Below are 20,893 nucleotides of genomic sequence, written 5' to 3' on the forward strand. Positions count from 1 at the left end.
GATAAAGTGATTTTGCAGCATGACAATGCTCGACCCCATGTTGCGAAAGTGGTCAAGACATACTTGGAAACGTTGAAATGGGAAGTCCTACTCCACCCGCCGTATTCTCCAGACGTTGCTCCCTCTGACTATCACTTGTTTCGATCAATGGCACACGGCCTGGCTGACCAGCACTTCCGGTCTTATGAAGAAGTAAAAAATTGGATCGATTCGTGGATAGCCTCAAAAGATGACCAATTTTTTCGACGCGGGATTCGTATGCTACCCGAAAGATGGGAGAAAGTAGTGGCCAGCGATGGACAATACTTTGAATCATAAATGTATAACTAGTTTTTTATAATAATACAATAAAGCCTCGAATTTCGGAAAAAAAACGGCGGAAGCAAAGTTGTACACCTAATAAGATGTGAATAAAAAAAATTCGCATCACTATATAAATATATTTTATTTTACTATTCATCCTTTTCCCTGACGCGCTGGTAAAAAAGAAAAAGGAAAAAACATAACGTATTGTAAAAACTAAGTCATAAAAAAAGAATGTCATACTCTATCATCGCGCTCTATCTTTTTCTAACATGCAAGCTTTTGTTACCCATGCATTTTTGGGGAGGGCGGCGGCGGGCGGCGAGTGATGAAACAAATACGGAACGCATAGCGAAACGTCATCACGCGTAATGTAATTCATCGACCCGAGTCGATACGTAAACATAGAGTTCTAGTTATCACTGTTTACAGCAATGCCGGTGATCGGGGACTTTCCCCGCACTGCCCTCTCTCCTGCACTTACAAGTATCCCCCGTGCTCCGCTTACCTTCACCTACGAGTACTCCCACGCTCCGTTTTCCTTCGCCGAGTATCCCCCACACTCCGCTTTCCCTTGCTTATGAGTATCCCCCACGCTCCGCTACCTTTCGCCGATGAGTATCCCCCGCGCCCCGCACTACTCTCTAGCCCCATGAGTTAGAATCGGCCTAGTACCTACTTAGTTTTCATTATTCTTTCGTTATAGCCTAGTGACAGTTTTATGTGAATGTTGAGTTTGAATAAGCAGAGGTTAAGTATATTTTTCTGAAAGTTCTTCTAATAATCCCATATTCAATTCCCGTAATAAATACAAGGGTAATTAAACGAAATTTGCTAAGCGATTAAATAAAATTCAATGAAGTGCCTGTGTTCACTCCACAAAATGTGTCGTCTGGTCAAGAATCCGATTGAAGAGAATAGCACCAAGAATTTCAAAGCAGGAGGGTACTGATTTATCAGGCGATTTCCAAGGCAACCTACCATTATTGTAATAATAGAGAAACGAGATGGCGACCATTTATCAAGTGGAATCATTATGGTAAAATTTTAATTAAAAGTCCGGTTACAATCCAACCCATTTTAGTATTGGATGGCCCCCTCTTGCGTTGTAAAGTGTACGCATGAGGAGGGGGAGGGAAAAATTATATATCTTTCCTCCTCTAGTTTATTGTTACTATCTAAATCATAACAAACATTGCAGCTGAAAAATGTTGAAATTCGGAAAAGTCCCTATTCTATTTACATAATTTTCAAGAGTACTATTTATATAATATGTATAATATATATTAGAGAGAGAATTATATATGTATATTAGAATTTAAGGAACACTATTTTTATTTTTTTCATTACTTATGTTCTTACTTGATTTGTGACAGCTACACCTTCTCTTCCAATTGACGCTATTCGAGCGTCCTTACTATGTGGTCTTAAATATCCCATATAAGCGATTCGTAAATACATCCAGGTGAGGAAAGAATTTACGACCATTTGAGGAAAAGACGCTATCATCCAACTTGTAAAACTAATTCCTTCAGCCTCTGGAAACGTACTTTCATAGATTCCTTTGAAAGTAAGATTTGTGCCAGTTCCCACTAATGTTCCTGTACCGCCAATCGTCGAACAATAAGACGCCGCCAATAAATACGCTTGCGTTATTTTTGTTGGTTTTATTTCACTAAAAAAAGGATAGTATGTATAAAATATCTATGTCTCCTTTTAGAAATGTCTTCTTTTAGAAGAATATTATTTCTAAAAACTTACTATTTTTTATATTGCAAAAAATTATATTTCTTATAAAATAAATCTTTACATTTCTAATATAGATAATATAGGCAAAAAAATTTTTTTTTTCTTCCAGAAACGACAGTACGTAATCCAGCAATTAAAGTTTTTAGCATGCTAAAACCAAATCCGTAGCCCAAATTACTCCATCACGTTAGATTTTCGAGATATCTTAATCTGAAAATGCCAAAAAGACCTATTTCGGACATTTTTAGATTAAAATTTCTCGTAAATGTGATGGAGAAATGGGCTACGAATTTTTTTAGCATTAAAAAATCTATGAAAATCATATAATTATAAATGGACCAACGCAATAAAATGAAAAAAACATAGATATATTGCGAAAAACATAGATATATTCACTGACTTTAAGGTGCTTCCAAACGATATGGCCAATGTATGACAACATAGCAAATATTATACAAATATGTATAATACATGACATATATAAAGTTTATAATGAATGTAATCAATATTTAGCGAATGTGTGTGCCAAGTTGGCATACATATCGTTTATAAACGTCTTAATTAAATGGATTGAGCATGACAAAAATCTTAGGGATTATATACTGCTGTTTTTGGATCAAAATTTATATCGGTCTGTGTAATTCATTTAATGTGTAATAATTTTATATATTATAAAAAAGATGTTTTATATATATAAAGTCCAATTTTTTCCCAAAAAGATGTAAATAAAAGAAATTGTGCTTTTTGTAAATTTTAACTACTTAGATAGGATAAATTATTAAATAGCGAATACATTGAAAATTGAACATAATGAATTTATTCGATGCGCAAAATCCCAAAGTCGGGATCTTCTTGTATATGTATATGTGGTGATATGCACGCAAGTTATACAAACATATGGGAACTAAAATTTAGTGCTAGTTCCGAAAGACTTTCTCGATAATAAACATCCTCAGTTTGCCGGAAGAGGAGCAACGAGTGCAAATTTCTTGATCTGTCGATGATCGAATCCTACTATGGTGGACTCGCATGCTGTCCATTTATGCTCATGGTGAATTCACATAACTCAATTCGAAGTGTTCTCATTTCGAAGTGTTCTCCAAATGCTACAAACTTTTTTTAATAATCTTTTTAATAATCTTTATTATAATCAAAAAGTTAAAATATACAAAAAACATTATCTTTTTATTTAAATTTTGGGTAAAAATCAGCCATTTTTAAACATCCTCCTTTCTGTTATTAATCAAACTTTAATTATTTTTATTTATATCAATTAACTACTGTTTTGATTAAGAGACAAAGTTATGTCTCATTGACATTAAGTTCATTCATAATAGCCAGACAAACTATGTTTATACAAAACAGAATATTAAGAATATTTTTTCGATAAAATACTTGATTAAATCATTTATTTATAGTTAATCCAACTATTAGTTGAATCTATTATATCATAAAAATGTTTTTATTTTTTCTTAATTTATTCTGGGAATAGAGATATATCAAATCCAAAAATTGTGAAATTTTCAAAAAAATATTAGAAATTTGTGCGATTGTAAATTTTAATTATATTACTAAAAAAGCTTGCTACTAATATTGAATGCTTATTATTGATAATTATAAAAATTAAAATTTATGTAGACAAGATGAACATCAAATTCTTTGCATTAAACACCAAATTCTTTGTTTTTTACTTAAAAAAATATTTTGTTGATCTGTTCCTTTACAAAGTCTTTTGCTAGAATCTAATTATATATATCTTTAAAAATTTATTATAAAAGTATAATTTGTAATGTATTCATCTTGGTTTCATAATCATGCACAGTAGAGCTATATTATAATTTATTAAATAAACAATATTTTTAGTATAAAAAAATAATAATGAATGAATATTATACAGTAAATGTAAATATTTATAAGAAATATACAGCGAATATACAATCGCGCTAAAAAATACTTCGTCATTAACACTATTGTCGCAATTCGCCAAATTAAATATCTTAAAATGAAAAAATCGTAGAGAAGCTTTTGATCATCCATTTTATAATAAAATATAAAGATAAGTCTTTAAATCTGCATTTGATTCTTTTCTATGACATATGGAATTGATGATATTTCGCGCGCATTTTTGTCTTACTTTCAGAGCTGCAGTTTGATCAATCATTATCAGATAAAATTAAATATAAAAATATTTGGAAATAATCTTAACTTCTTAGCTTAAAAAAAATTTAATGCAATGATTTCTCGCAAAGATATCGAAGTTTCTTATTATGTAAAATTTCATTGTATAGAAACTTAACTTTTTCTAAAATGCTTTTTAATTTTAAAGTCAGGACATTGTTATAGAAAAAGAGTTGTAAAATGTTTGTTATAATGCGCTTGACTCACAGAAATTTTTTCAAAATTTTTTTAAAAGCACTACATAAAACATATTATGTCCAGGCGGCTATTTTTAATGAAAGAACGCTGCCAGTTACATAAGATATTCTTTATATTGATGTCGCAGAGTTAACTTATCTTCCGCTTAAAATTAAAATTTCGGAATATAGGAGTCACAAATTACAAGGAACACGTCAATTTAAATGCCTGCTTAGATTTGAATTAAATTGATAAATAAATATATTTTATGGATGTCCTATTCTTTGTAAAGAGACCATGAACGTAAATTCTATGTCACTTATGTTGTGGGTAATTTATTATTATTACACATGCATTGAACAATATCGTGATATCAACAGCATTAGTCATATGTATTAGTCACATGTACGTTCAGTGTTTAATCTTACAATGAAGAAAGTTAATACATGAGTAAATATGAAAATTTTTGCTTTGAAATTTAGATTATCAGATTCGGCAAATTGTTTTTAGCAACATGCATATTCGGTGTCCTATCGGGAGCAGGAATTTATAATGAGAAAATGCTGCCTGGCCAAATGGTGAAACAGGCGAGCGCCTTCGGAAAATATTACAAATGTAGCTGATTTGCAATCAAATAATAGAAAAAAGGAGTCCACTCGATACGAACTAACACGGGAGAAGAAACGAAAAGGATAACTTTTATTAACAAGTCATTTCCGGTAGCACAAAAATAAAGATATAATGATACATTACTTAGTAAACCACGACAGAATTTTTACGACACGATGACGTTAGCTCAAGATAATAAAAACAAATAAACGGTCAAACAATGTGAAAAAGTGGCTTAGTGATAAACAAATATAAATAGAAATGAGCATATATGATCATGAATTTTCTTAAATTTCGTTAAATTTCGAAATGCATAATAATTCATTTTAAATTCCTCCTTTTCTTTTCTCTCCCTGTCCTTTTTTTATAATATAATGTTTTAGGAATATTTTGCGCTTATAGGGAACAACATTTATGAAAATCATCATTAACATTCTGTGCTATCTGGGTGGAATCGTTACACTTAACTAGTTTCTGCTTAGTTAATTATCATTACGTTTAAGATCCTAGATGAGTAGAGGTAATAGGGAAATTCTATGGAGCTGAAGGCGCGGGGTGTGGAGAGGGAAGGCGCGAGAGTATTCATAGACGCAGGGAAGGAGGCAGGGAGGAGGTAAGGCATTGGAAAGATCCCGGCACTATCAATGTTTACGTAAACATAGGACCTTGGTCGAGTGATTATTTTTTTCCGCTGCCATTGCCCACTCTCTCCAAAAATGCGTAGGTAACAAGGGCTCGCATATTAAAGAAAGATAGAACGCGGGACGATGTCGAAGCGAACGTGATATCGAAAAAAGAAAGAAAGAAATGAATCAATAAAGTCTCTTTTTTATGACGCTGCTTTTTCAATATGATTTTTATAACACGTCGAGACAAAAGATGGAGAATAAAAGAAAATACATATTTTTACTTTTTCAGCAGAATGAAATGCGTTAGCACTAGTCATTCTAAATGCGATATTTATGGCTTATATTTTGATAGTATTGATGAACACGTTGAGCATGATTTTGAGCATGCTTTTTCACCAGAACATTCCCAATATCTGACTTTTCCCTCGATAGTGACGGACTTGGCGGACCTGATGACAAGGGACAATACCTCTTGCATTCGACCGATTTTTGATATATATATTCTTTTACTCGATCCACGTCTTTCGCTCGTAACTAAAATTTATGATTGAATGAAAAAAATATACTATTTATTAGGTGTACAACTTTGCTTCTGCCGTTTTTTTTCTGAAATTCGAGGCTTTATTGTAAAAAACTGGTTATACATTTATGATTCAAAGTATTGTCCATCGCTGGCTACTACTTTCTACTGGCTACTTCTTTCCCATCTTTCGGGTAGCGTACGAATCCCGCGTCGAAAAAACTGGTCATCTTTTGAGGCTATCCACGAATCGATCCAATTTTTTACTTCTTCATAAGACCGGAAGTGCTGGTCAGCCAGGCCATATGCCATTGATCGAAACAAGTGATAGATAGATCAGAGGGAGCAACGTCTGGAGAATACGGCGGGTGGAGTAGGACTTCCCATTTCAACATTTCCAAGTATGTCTTGACCACTTTCGCAACATGGGGTCGAGCATTGTCATGCTGCAAAATCACTTTATCGTGTCTCTCGTTGTATTGCGGCTGTTTGTCTTTCAATGCTCGGCTCAAACGCATCAATTGCGTTCTATACCGATCGCCTGTGATTGTTTCAGTCGCTTTTAATAGTTCATAATACACTACGCCGAGTTGGTCCCATCAAATACAGAGCCTTGGACGTCAAAATCACCGTTCTTGAAGTGTTGAAACCACTCACGACACGTTCTTTCACTAATAGCGGCCTCACCATAAGTATTTGAGAACATTCGATGAGCCTCAGATTTCTTCATATTGAAGCAAAAAATTAAAACCTCTCGCAAATGACGAGAATTTGGCTCGTAAACTGACATTTTCAATCGAGAATAACTTTATGATGCAGATACAAATCGACTAATGTTTCTATGGGATTATGTTGACAGATGCCCAAGTTTATTATGTGACGTCTATGATCTATTTATTTCGACCACCACTTACCGCTAAAGCCATCTATAGGAAAACGGCGGAAGCAAAATTGTTCACCTAATATATACACTGTCAGATCGGTGATATGTCGCGACGCATTAAAAGAAGCGTTGGTGCTGATTATATATTAATGAGGTGTGAAAAATATAAACCAGAATCGTTCGCGACGCTGTTTTATCTACTTTTAAGAAAATGCGGCCCAATAGGCAAAGGAAATCACAAATGAAATATATAATGGGTTAAAGCGTTCAGTTCCACAGTTGGTGTCCTGGAAGACGAACGAATTAGTCACTTCGGTTATTGACAATAAGAATAATAGAAAAAGTATGGCTAACATCGTGCGAGCGTTGAGAACATAGCCAATGTAATCAAGTTTTAGAAACAAGTTTTAGAAACATGGATCTGGAACAGTTCGCGAATATTAGAGACAAAGTGTTCGAAGTGTTTGAAGAAGTGGAAGTAGATTTTGAGGAAATAATGGACCAAGATTCCGACGAAAAAGTGTTATCCGACGATATTAGTTATGCTAGTGATTTGAGCGAGCTATAGGTCACACAGAAAAATTTGTGCCGTCTCCAGAAATCCGTGCACTGAACGGTCGTACTAAACATTGCATGATCTAGTGTTACTATACAACGGATGGTGTTTAACTATAAGTGCAGCATGCATGATCCGTTTAGCTGATGTTGTGAGAATGTATCTTGTAAGGAAGCAATCTCGATTACATTGACGCGCTAAGCAGTCGGTCTTGCACGAATTGCAGAGTACCAATGTACATTATATTTCCGTGCAACAAGTGCTCACATTGCACACATTGAAAAACTATTGTGAATGTATTGTGAAAAAAAATGAGCGCAAAAAGTGTGTCTGAAGACTCTGATCTGCGAAGGAGAGACAAAGATATTCGAATATCGCCGATGCAGTTTTTACGCGATCGAGAAATAAGTACACGTGGTGCGAAAGAGAGAGTCATCATCAATGACGATAACGATGATGAAAAAGAATAGTTCAGACGATTAGGAGACGAAACGGTGTACATTGACTTCGAAGAGAAATTTTGGTACAAAGCTCTCGATTTAATAAAGGAATAGTCAATGCAAAATGAAAAGAAGATTCAAGCAAGCGTATTAAGATTCTCGCGAATGAGAAGTGCGTCAAAGTGATGATAACGGACAAAGCCATACTAATGATGTCATATTACGATCGCGAGGAGAATTCTGCTAAAAAAGTGTTTCGTGATCTGTTTAATAAGTATATGCGTAATCAATTATGCTATCCATGTAAAGAGTGCATCTTAGTAGAAGAACATAATACCAAGGTTATAAAAGTATGACATTCTAGATGTAAAGCAGTACTGCACATGTGTGAAGGAATCATGTGTAAGTGTTCCATGTAAGAGTGTTATATAAAGACAAAAAGCAAAAAAAATAAATAAAAAAAAAAGATATGGAAAACTACGAGTGGAACGCGAACTGTTGGAGCAGTGCAGTCAGATCGCTACTCTGATGGAATGTTTCGCGTAGTTGCAATGATGCATGCATCGAGCGGCCGAAGAACTTTGTCATGCCAAGCGCCTCGCCGTTGAACTCAAACAATCCGCGGTGGCGAGGATTGCGCGACTCGTGGGTGCAAAATTGCAATTGGAACGTTTCGTGCACATGATGGCGAGTACGCGAATGACGAGTACGCGAGTGGCAACGAAAGATCTCTCATCTGGCGAGAGATTGACGCCGCGTTTGAAAGCCGTATATTGACAGATGCGGCGATAAACTCTAATTACATCGAGTCGCGACGGTTTTTGGGAGACGCTAGCAATGCAGTTTTAGAGCGAGTGCGAGACGCTATAGAAAGACACGGTAATGTAAAAGTGAACACCGCGTTCAATGGCGAATTTGCGATGAAGGGAACGTGCTAATAAAAGTATAATTACAAAGAACAGCAAGACCGATACACCGATTTGCACGAGTGATACGAGCAGCACGTTATCGAACCTATCCTAGCATCACTCGAAGATTTCCAGGAAAGCGACAGAGGGTGGGCATTGTCGCGAATTTTCAATTTGGTAGTGAACGTGAACAAATTAAATCCCATGCGCGCGAGATGTCACATCAAAATGCCGCGGGAAATAACGATGAAACGAGCGGTGATCAGTGTGCACAACGAACAATGCTTCGCGTGATCGGTGATCGCTCTGTACCCGGATGAAAAGTATACGGAGCGAGAGTCATCGAATCCGCATTATACATCAATATTGAATCTTACAAACATTGAATTTCCAATGACTTTAAAAGACATTTCTAAATTCAAACGTTTAAACGTTGTATCAACCAACGGCATCGATAATAAACAAGTCCTTCCTCTATGACTCACCAGTGACAAGAAGGAGAAACATGTGCTGTACATGCAAGATTCACGCAACGATAGCCTCAGGCACTTTGCATGGATAAAAATCTATTCTATCTCGTGAGATCGCAAATTATTAGGAACAAAAACAAAAAATTTTTCTGCGATCGATAATTACATATGAAAAAAATTATTATAATTTTTCGTCATACTAATAAAAAATAATAGTTATAATTTTTGTTTTTTTTAAATGCTTGCACTACTTCAATATGAACGAAAAATTGCAGTCGTAATGGACTGCCAGAAAATCAACGACTGCACGATCAAACTGCTGAGCGTGGACGACAAGTGATTCGAATTTGGGAACCACTGCAATAAGGCACGTGTCCCATTCATCGTTAGAGTGCATTCTATGGAAGATGGAATCCAACAGGGAAGATGCGTCTTCGTATATGTATCAACGGCAACGAGGTATTTAGTATAGAGTACTATGTACGATATTCGTACGACGACGCGTTATCGTCATATCACTTCCGTCGCGATGAAGACTATATAGCGTGGTTCGCATGACAATTCAATGATTTGGCGCATCGAATGAAAAATATCGTATCCGTCCATGGAAACATTGTCGAAAGAACAATGCGAGGCGTACCGTAGTGCAACGCGGTGTCACATTTGCTAGAAACCGTTTGCGTCGGCCGATATGCGGATCTGCGATCATTGCCATCTCATCAGTAGATACCGTGATCCAAGGCATGCAAATTGCAATCTTAATTATAAAAATTTATTATATATTCCAATCGTTTTTCACAATTTATCGGGTTACAACGCGCACTTTATAATTAAAGAAATTGCTGTCGCGTACGAAAGACATGTAGATGTGTTACCGATAACCAAAAAAAATATATTCATAAAATAATTAATAAAGACTAAATATATTAAAGATATCACCGAGAGAGCAGGCTCGCGAAAATGCATAAAATTATGGTTCATTGATTCATTTAAATTTCTCAGTGCAAGCCTCGATAAATTGGCGTCATCATTTCTAAGTAGAGACAAATCGTACGTTCCAAATTTTCAACACTATCGAATGAAGAATTTGAATTACTGATTTGTAAAGGTGTCTTTCCGTACGAGTTGACTGCGTCGAGAAATTGCAGGACACGCGCTTACAGTGATCTGTATTTGAAAACCGATAACTTGTTATTGGCCGTCAATTTCGAAAATTTTCGCAAGAATTGTGTCATGAGTTACGATCTTGACTTACGATCCCGCGCCTTATTATACTTTACCTGGTTTCACGTGGGACGCGATGTTAAAATATACGCGTAAAGTTTGAGTTACTCATCGACATCGATATCATGTTCATCAAGCGCGGTATATGCGGCGATCAATATTCAAGCAGATACGCGCAGACTAATAACAAGTACATGCGTTCGTACAACTCATCGAAACCGTCATACTTGATGTATCACGATGTTAAAAATTTATACGGATAGCGATGTGTCAATCACCGATATGTCATTCGCCGATTGGTCGAAGACGCTGTGAACTTTGACGTCAGCGCGATCGCTCCGGATTCACCGGTTACATTCTCGAGGTAGATCTCGAGTATCCACAGCATCTATATGACCAACACACTGATTTACCTTTCTCTCTGACGCGCGATTAATCGCCCGGCGCGAAGATAAACTTCTAGCGACGCTGTACGATAAGCAGCGTTACATCCATTACTGAAACTTACAGCAATATACTCGTTACGGTCTTCGTGTAACAAAGATTCATCGGGTGCTACAATTCGCGCAATCACTATAGCTTCGCGATTACATTGAACTGAATACACAATTTAGAACGTGCTCGAAAAACGATTTCGAGAAAAATCTATACAAATTATTGAACAACGCGTTTCGGTAAAACTATGGAGAATGTACGCAACCACATTGACGTAAAATTATTAACAAAATGGAATGGACGGTACAGAGGCAATGATTGCGAAACCGACTTTCCATAGCCGTAGTGTCTTTGCAGAAAATTTGATCGCCGTCGAACTGCGCAAATGAGATGAAGTTCAATAAGCCGATTTACTCGTACGTAGGTATACTCGACAAATCGAAAATCTACTTGAATTTCACCATGAGTATACGTTACCATACTGTTTCGCGACAAATGTAAAATTATGTACATCGACACGAACAGGCTTACATAACGCATTAAGTGCGAGAATGTTTACGAAACTATGAAACGCGATATCTAGAGTTGATACGATTATCCGATGGACAACGCGTACAATATGCCTCTCGCGAACAAAAGTAAAGTCTGATGAAAGACGAAAATAGCGGTGTGATAATGACCGAATTCGTTGGTCTCAGATCGAAGATGTACACAGTGACGGCAAGAAAGAAATTAAAAAGGTGAAAGATGTAAAAAATAACGTCGTAGTGTGAACAATAACATTCGACGATTACATGCGGTGTTTGGACGAAGAGATCGAAATAACTCGCCACCAATCGTGTATATGATCTAAATTACACCAGGTACAATATATCCGAATCGAAAATCGCTCTGAGTTCATACGATGACAAACGATACGTCGTATCGGATTCGACAGAGATGTTACCGTGGGGGCACTGGCGGATACCTTTGTAATATATGTATCAATATTTATATTAGTATTATGTTTCTTATATTTTTTTATATTTTCATATAGTATATATGTATCACTATTATGTTTTATGTATTATCTTAATTTGTACTTTGTGTATATTTTTCTATATATTTTTTTTTAATATTTTCATACAGTGTACATGTTAGTATTATACTATTAGGTGTGGGAAAAAGTTCATTTTCCCGTTAGATGGCATTAAAAAACGCCACGAACTTTTTCCCATACCTAATATTATCATTATAATTTATACGTCACGCATGTTTTTTACATTTATATAAGTATTATTATTATGTTTTATATCATCATGTATCATTTATTATGTATTACTATTATTTTTCATGTATATTTGTATACGTATTTTATATCTGTATGCTCCAAAACGAAGATGAATGGCAAATAATAAAAAAATATGTGTTTATATATTTATATTAATATTTTTGTTACATCTATACAAAATATATAAATTAAAATTTTATCAAATAACATTGTTCTTGTATCCATGAATTGTGCGATCCATCAAATCCCAACTACTTGACGTATACCTTGTCTCTCTTCCTGCGCAATACTTTCTCTACGAGATACACGTCCGGATTAACGCGATGTAACTCGAACTCGTAGAATCCTCCAGCGACCGGTTTTTTGCGATAATCCTCGAGTAAATAGGTTACGGTATTGATACGTTGCGCCTTAATGATTGTAAACACCTCAGTGGTCCAATTTGGCATGTAATGCTTCTCAATCATCTTGTACTTGTTCATTCATACCGAATCGCCTATTTTGAATTTTGCAGGATCCGCGATCTTTATCGTGCTGTACACTATATCCAAGAGTCTTTCGGCGATCGCGGGAGTCTTACGTCGGGTCGATGGTGCGATGATTGCGCGCATTGTAATTTGACACGAGACGCGGTTCATCGACTCACTTGTAATTGCCAATGAGCATAAACATCTTCCACATGTCGTTCTTGAGCGTGCAATTGAATCGCACTGATGCTTTCAACGTCTATATGTGAAATAGTGATTAACGTGTTTTTTAAAGATTTTCTGTCGGCGTTGTAAAACTCTTTCCCCATATCCGTTTGGAAATTTTTCGGACATTTGCTCTCTCGAATTATCTCAGCATTAGCCGTCTCGCTTCCACACTTGCTCTTGAACGATACAGCCCACGCGTACTTGCTCAACACGTCGATGACGGTGAGTATGTAGTGGCAGCCTTTGTTTTGAAGCTCGAGTACGGGCGCGTCTCGATGATATCAGCCTGCCACAGATGGTCATATTCTTGAACTATGACGCGCCTTCGCGGAAAATTTCTTTTCGAAGCATGCAATTCCTCGACGAGTCCATATCTCTCAGAGCAGACAAGCGCGGACAAGGCGTAGCAGCAAAGAAAAAAAACACGCCAAAGAGACGATAAAAATGCTCTCGGGTGCAATTACTAACTTGTAATTGAACGAGCTCGCGAGATGTATGCGCATGCCATACTTTAAAAGCGTTTTCATGCGCATTACGCTGACGAGCAGCACGCGCCGAAACGAAAGTGATCTCATGAATCTGGATGATGCAATGGGACCTGATACTCACTGGATAGCGTTCGCAAAGAGGAACAATCGTGTATTTTGACAGTTTCGATAATCTTGGACCAAAGAACTGGTATTTCAGAAACAATGACGATAGAGCACATCCTATGCTTCTGCGGACAGATGTGTCTATGATTTCTACGGTAGACACGCGAATTTAAAAAGCTCAAAGTGCTATGAAATTTCAGTATTAGTCTAACGCTTTTTCCGTCATGTCGCTGACACTTACACTGAATGGGAAGATCACCGTCCTCGCGGCGAACTATTTTCCCTCCATAGATTTAAGTGACGGCGATTTCGAACTCGGTCTGACGATTTTTGAGACTTATCACACGATACCGAATGTAAACAAATCGAGCAATAAATTTTATTTCAGCGAAGACGACGCAGAAATTACAATTTCTGAGTGTTCGTACGAGTGCGAGACATAAATGAATTTTTGAAACGTACCGCGACGCGCTTGAATCCGTTGACGTGCGCGTGGTGACAATAACAATAATGATACCGATGATGATAATGATACGATTGGAGAATATTTACCCTATTACGCTTCGCGCAAACTATAACACGAAGAGATGCGAGATTAGATGTGCATACAGAATAAACTTTGGCAAGCCCAACAGCATTCGATCGCTGCTGGGATTCTCATGGAAGTATACTGCGGCCGCGAAGCTGACACGAATCGGACATGTCATCAATAAACGTAACACATAATGAACGTAAACGTTATCCGCATAGAGTTTAATGTAACCGCGGGCGCGTACAGCAATGGCAAAAATGCGCACACGAATTATCGCCGAGCGTGTCGCCAGGATATAAGATATCAGAGAAGCGCAGATCATTTACTTGTCGATCACCGCACGGAGCATTATGAATCTAATGATATGTCATCGATTAGAACGGATGATTGCACGATTTTCGCGGAGAGGAGATCACCGTCAGATTGCGTGTGCGACAGCGATAACGCGAGCATGAAATGCTCGTATTGAACGGAGCGAAGTGCACGCAGAGAGTAACGCATTCTTTACAAGGCCAATAACATCGGCTCGATAACACTCGCTCATCTAACTGCATCAGCAAGAAGAAGCTCAGCGCGTCGAACATTAAATTTTTACAATCTTTTAGATTCGCGGTGCACAACTTTTGAGATGATTGATATCTTGAATATTACTGATCTTTGATGATCGCATCGTCAAGAATAAGACTCATACGTACAATCCGTTCGCTAATACAACAATCGGGTATAGCGACGAGATAAAAATACCCATACAGCAATAGGATTTGTACACGTTGCCGTGCGAAAGTTTTTTTCTATGTCGAAAGAAGATTGACGGAGAAAAAGAAAAACGGTCAGATGTCACCGACGCTTGTAAATAATTGCGTGGCGTTCATTTTCATGAAATTCGATATGAATTTAAAGATGTGGAGATTGATCACAACCGAAACGTGGGCATAACCAGCACTCAAGATTTACGTGTCAAAGACGTGCAATAAAGCTTTGAACGTTGGATGGAACTCTAAATCTGACACGGAGGAAGGACACTTTAATTTTTGCGTGCCGCTCAGCATGCTGTTGGGCTTTTACGAAGATTAAAAGCCTGATCGACGAATTGATTTTGATACGAACGCGCAACAATTACAATTGCTTTGTGGGAAATCCTGTGACGGAATCTGAGATTGAATTATTTAAAATACAGTGGCGACTCATGTTGCATTAAACGAGGTCAATAAATTATCAATGCGAGCATTAGAAAATAGTCGTTATCTGAACGTGAGTTTTCGCTCGTGTGATCTGTACGAGTATCTTCTGTTACAGAATATGACCAAGCCCATTCATGGGCTATCAAAACGATTCAGTTTGAGAAGCCTCGACATCACATACATTATCTTTGCTCTGCAAACCAGTCGAAAGAATATCATGTCACAAGATATTAACATATTCGAGTTGTAATTTGAATAACGTGAAACTTTATCTAATTCAGTGTTTTATCCATACGACGGATTAAAACCTGCATTTTGGCAAAAAGAGATACACCGTTCTATTTGATATGTACAAGCGTTTTCGCAGAGCATATTGTGGAATCGATTGTTTCGAAACGCTACTCAATGTGCTTTCATTTATCGAGAAAGATCCTTTTGGGATCATTGTTCGCGAAAACACACAACGAATTCGTCAATAGTGCCACTGTGGACGTATGCATAGAATTTAACTGCAGGAGAATGTGCTTGTAAATACAATAGCCTATTGTCTCATACACGATTGCGTAGCTCAGTATAATCCATTGATCATCGTTGTCCACAAAATCGCCTAAATGCACCTTCGACACGGTATAAAATCAACGATATATCGCAATCAACCTTAGTCTTCTCGACATGCCCGTGCCAATGTTTTTGGATCTGCAAGGATTCATCGTTAACAAGAAATTTATCGTGAAGGAAGTGGCAATGCTGAAACGGGGAACCGTTCTCACGCATTACATTTTTTACGAGTTCCGTACCAAATTTTTGGAAATTTTTGACAAGATCCGACAAGTCTTGCACTTCCTGGTTGATTGCATCATGGATTGCAATGGGAAGATGATCCCATACAACGGGATAGTCCCATACAACGAGATGAAATGTCTGATTATGACGACTATATTTGAAGATGATGTTATCGTGTACGTCAAGGAACATGAGAAACGTGGCTGTGAACTTGCTTCTGACAATGAGCGAAAACACATGTACATCAAAATCTTGGATGCAATTTACAAAGACAAGGAATCTTTATCTAATCTAGATGTTACTAATACTACAATATATGATGCGGACGTGTTAAGAATTGCGCGTTACAAAGTATATTGAAAATATATAACTGGTAGTTGCAAAAGAATTTTTTAAATAAAAATACGTATTTATGTATTTCTTTTCGATTCCTTTATAATATATGTATAAATATATGTATAAACGTATATATGAACGTAAATACGTATAAACGTATACTACATAGGCTGAAAAGTCCCGGGATTTTTCAATACGTGGCGCCACTAGAAAATGAACATGATTTATTTCGAGAGGTTCATCTGTCACTAATTTATGTATGAAGTTTCATGACATTTCGTTCATTCGTTTACAAGCTACAGTCATTTAAGTGACACTACTTTCGCCTTCGTTCTGTACCATCACGATAACGCACTGTCACACACGTCCTTGAAAACGATGGCCAAATTGGACCAATTACGATTCGAATTGGTTGCTCACCCATCGTATTTTCCAGACTTGGCCCTCAGCGACTATTATCTGTTCCCAAACCTCAAGCGATGGCTCCAGGGAAAGAGATTCACATCGAATGAGGAAGTCATCGCGGAAACCGAGGCGTATTTCGAAGGCTTGGACGTTTCGTACTACAGAAAGGCCATCGAAATGTTGGAAAATCACTATACCAAGTGTATCGCCTTCGAAGGTAATTATGTTGAGGAATAAATATAACTTTGCCCAAAAAACGCTTTTCATTAAAAATCCCGAGACTTTTCATCCTATGTAGTATATAAACGTATGTGTAAACGTATGTGTGAACGTACATATACGTATGAATGTACATATAAACGTATGTATAAATGTATGTATAAACATATGTATAAATGTACGTGTGAGCGTATAAACGTATGAATAAACGTATGTATGAACATATGTATGTATAAACGTACGTATAAATGTATGTATAAACGTATGTATGACTCGTGACAAAGGAAACACGTAGAAAGACGTGATAAAACGTATCGCGACACGTTCGAAATTCTTGGAAAAAAAGGGAAGGCGTACTTCCTCTTTATGATTCCAGAAGTATTATCATATATGTCACAATTTATGCGGATGCAATCAGTCTTACGATACGATGCTTTTTTTACGAATGGTTGAAAAAAATATATTTTGCCAAAGAGAGCAGTGCATTGTGAAAAAAGAAGATACGAGTAACATGTAGTTTCAATGTTCTATACACAAAAAGAAACGTTTTTAATATTATGTACGTATATAGCATAGAGTATCGCGCGGTGCGTTTATTGAGTAGACGTTACGATCTGATGAATGAAGGAAGTATACATTTTTGGAAATTGCAATCAACGTTGGTCTACTGAGTTACGTGTAGATTGCCCTAGAAGATCATCGCGGATACGAACTGTCGCTGTCTCTCGAAATGTGGAAGAGCTTCTACGAGCAGGGGATATTTACAAGATGCTTCGAAATACGAATACAAGGACAATTTTATAAGCGTTTTGATCACTAATCGTCAGCGTTTGCACGCTGAATGATGCTATGCTCGTATGTCTCGATACATTACGATTGAAACGACGCTACGCCATATGTTTGACTTTGATGGGTATATAAACGTATGTATGAACGTATTTATAAATATGAATAAATGTATGTATAAACATATATATATATCGAGACAACGAACGACTCGTCGATTAGTATATTAAGTATAAGCGATTCTCCAACATCGCGTCTGAGAATGCTATACGCGATAGCGACATCTTCAATGGACATCAGTTCGTCGATTACGAACTATCGGCTTTAGTTTTTAATACGTACGAAAACCAGTGAAATGTGAATAAAATGTGAATAAAATGCGAATAAAAAAAAGACGAACCGATCTTCGACGATCGCATCGTCAAGATTGAGACTCATACATACCGTTCTCCAATACATCAGGTACAGCGAGATAAGAATATTCATACAGCAAAAGGATCTGTATACATTGCCATACGAAAGTTTTCTACATGAGAGAAAACTGATGAAGAACAAAGTGGTTTAAGATGCTAACGTGGCATTGGGAAATAATTGCGTCGTGTTCATAATCGATGAGATTCAATCTTCACGGTGTGCATAATCTTCAACGTGGGCATAACTATTGTAACACTTAAAAATTATATAACAATGTTATCTGACAGAATCTGATTCTGCGGAATGCCGGCTGGGCACAGATTACTATGGCCGGATACTTTAATTTCTGTGTACCGTTCTACGTATTGGTGGGATTTTGCGAAGATTACAAATGCGTGGTTATCAACGCTCGTCACGAGTTGAGTTTAATACGAACGCGCAACGACAACAATTGTCTGATGGGAGATCCGGCGACAGAGCCAACGTTCGAATTATTCAAAGTATAGTGGAGAATACCGCACACGTTATTGAGCGAGATAAATAAGCTGTCAATGCTGCACACTTTGGAAAGCGAATGATATCTGAGCATGGCTTTTTGCTCGTGGTATTTGTACGAGTTTCCGCTCTTGCAAAGCACAATCAAGCATTCGGGGGCCATCATGACGGCTATTCACAACTCGAGAAGCCGTGCTACGTCATTTTTGTTATGCAAACAAATCGATAAAACGTGATGTCCGAGGATATAATCGACGACTGCAAATTAACCAATGCGAAACTGTACCTGAACTATACGGAATGTTATCCATATGATGACTTGAATCTGGATTTTGATAAAAACAGATGTGCGATTTTGTACGACTTGTACGCGCGTTTCTGCAAGGGTTATTATTACGAATACGAATATCTCGAGTCTCACTTTTACAACTTTTTTTATGTAATTGCCCGCTCGTGATCATCGATTGCTCTCGACGGAACGAATCGGTCAAGAGTGGCACCGTGGACGTGCGATTAGACTTTGAATGTAAGGAGAACGTGCCTGCAAATACAACAACCTATTGTCTCATCATATATGATCACATGGTGGTATAATCCACTGACCAATGTTGTGCGTAAAATCACCTAAGTGCACCTTTGACACGATATAAAATCTACGATAATCAATACATCATAATCAATACAGTCTTGTTGACAACGAGCCTGTGACAATGTTCGTGGATCTGCAAGGATTCGTTAACAAGAAATGTGAAGGAAGTAGCGATGTTGAAACAAGAGCCGTTCTCATGTATTATATTTTTACGAGTCCCATGTCATGGAAATTTTTGACAAGATTCGATAGATTTGCGCGTTAAGAATTGCGCGTTACAAAATGTATTGAAAATATATAACAAAAGTTATATATTTTTGCAAGTTATATAGTGGTTGCAAAAGAATTTTTTAAATAAAAATAAATATTTATTATGTATTTCTTTTCTGTTCCTTTGTAATACATGTATGGACGTATGCATAAACGTACTTATAAACGTATGAACATACGTATAAACATATGTATAAATGTATATATGGAACGTACGTATGAATATATGTACGAACGTATATATGAACGTATGTATGAACGTATGTGTAAACATATGTATAAACTCGTGACAAAGAAAATACGTAGAAAGACGTGATAAAACGTATCGCAACACGTTCGAAATTTTTGGAAAGAGGAGAAGGGTCTGTCTCCCTTCTTCAATTCCAGAAATATTATCATGTACATTACAATTTACGCGGATACAGTCTTGCGATACTCACGAACGGTTGAAAAAAATGTACTTCGCCAAAGAGAGCAGCGCATCGACGTGAAGAAGGAATATAATATACAAGTTCTATACACAAAAGGAATGTTTGTTTTTTTTTAACATTACGTATGTACACAGTACGGAGCATCGCGCGGTGCATTTAATGAGACATTACAATCTGACAAATACGGGCTACAAATTTTTGGAAATTAGAATCAATGTGTTGGTCCACCGGGTTATGTGGAGATCGCTCTGGGAGATCATCGCAGACATGAACTGTCTCTGAAAACGTGGAAGAGCCTCTACGAGCAGCGATGGAATATTTACAAGATACTTCGAAACGAATACAAGGACAATTTTATAAACGTTGGATCGCTAACCATCAGAATTATACTATTTGCACGCTGAATGATGCTCGTACATTTTAATTCTTCATCCGTACGCATTACGATCGAAATGAACGCTACGCCGTATGTTTGACGGTGAATCGATGTAACGTTCGAACGATTAGTCCGATTTGTCGATATAATTGATGTTATATGCGATTCTCCAATATCATCTGAGAACGCTATACGCGACAGTAACATCTTCAATGAACATCAGCTCGTCGGACTATTAGCTTTAGTTTTTAATATGTACAAAAAGCCAGTGTAATAAGATGTGAATAAAAAATTTTCGCATCACATATGTACTTTCTTTTATTTCCCATCCTTTGTCTCGACGCGTTAATAAAAACCGTATTGAAAAAAAACTATGTCATAAAAAAAAGAGACTTGTACTGTATTGATTCATTTTCTTCCGTCCCGATATCATGTTA

At 36.8% G+C, this 20,893-nt stretch overlaps 1 protein-coding gene and 1 pseudogene across 1 annotated transcript in view; one reads left to right on the forward strand and one right to left on the reverse strand.

The window, feature by feature from the left end:
• The window catches only part of LOC105621695 (protein I'm not dead yet-like), a 73,653-nt gene extending 71,418 nt beyond the window's left edge, over positions 1-2,235 (reverse strand). Inside the window, exons 1-2 of the mRNA XM_012203161.1 lie at positions 2,231-2,235; positions 1,666-1,978 (exon numbers count right to left, since the gene is read on the reverse strand). Coding sequence (XP_012058551.1) covers positions 1,666-1,978; positions 2,231-2,235 — 318 coding nt within the window. The remainder of the gene's footprint in view (positions 1-1,665; positions 1,979-2,230) is intronic.
• A 6,921-nt stretch (positions 2,236-9,156) lies between these two features.
• LOC105621696 lies at positions 9,157-9,889 on the forward strand (annotated as a pseudogene).
• The last annotated feature ends 11,004 nt before the right edge of the window (positions 9,890-20,893 follow it).

This window comes from Atta cephalotes (assembly GCF_000143395.1).
Source record: "Atta cephalotes unplaced genomic scaffold scaffold00036, whole genome shotgun sequence".
In the NCBI taxonomy this organism is placed as follows: domain Eukaryota; kingdom Metazoa; phylum Arthropoda; class Insecta; order Hymenoptera; family Formicidae; genus Atta; species Atta cephalotes.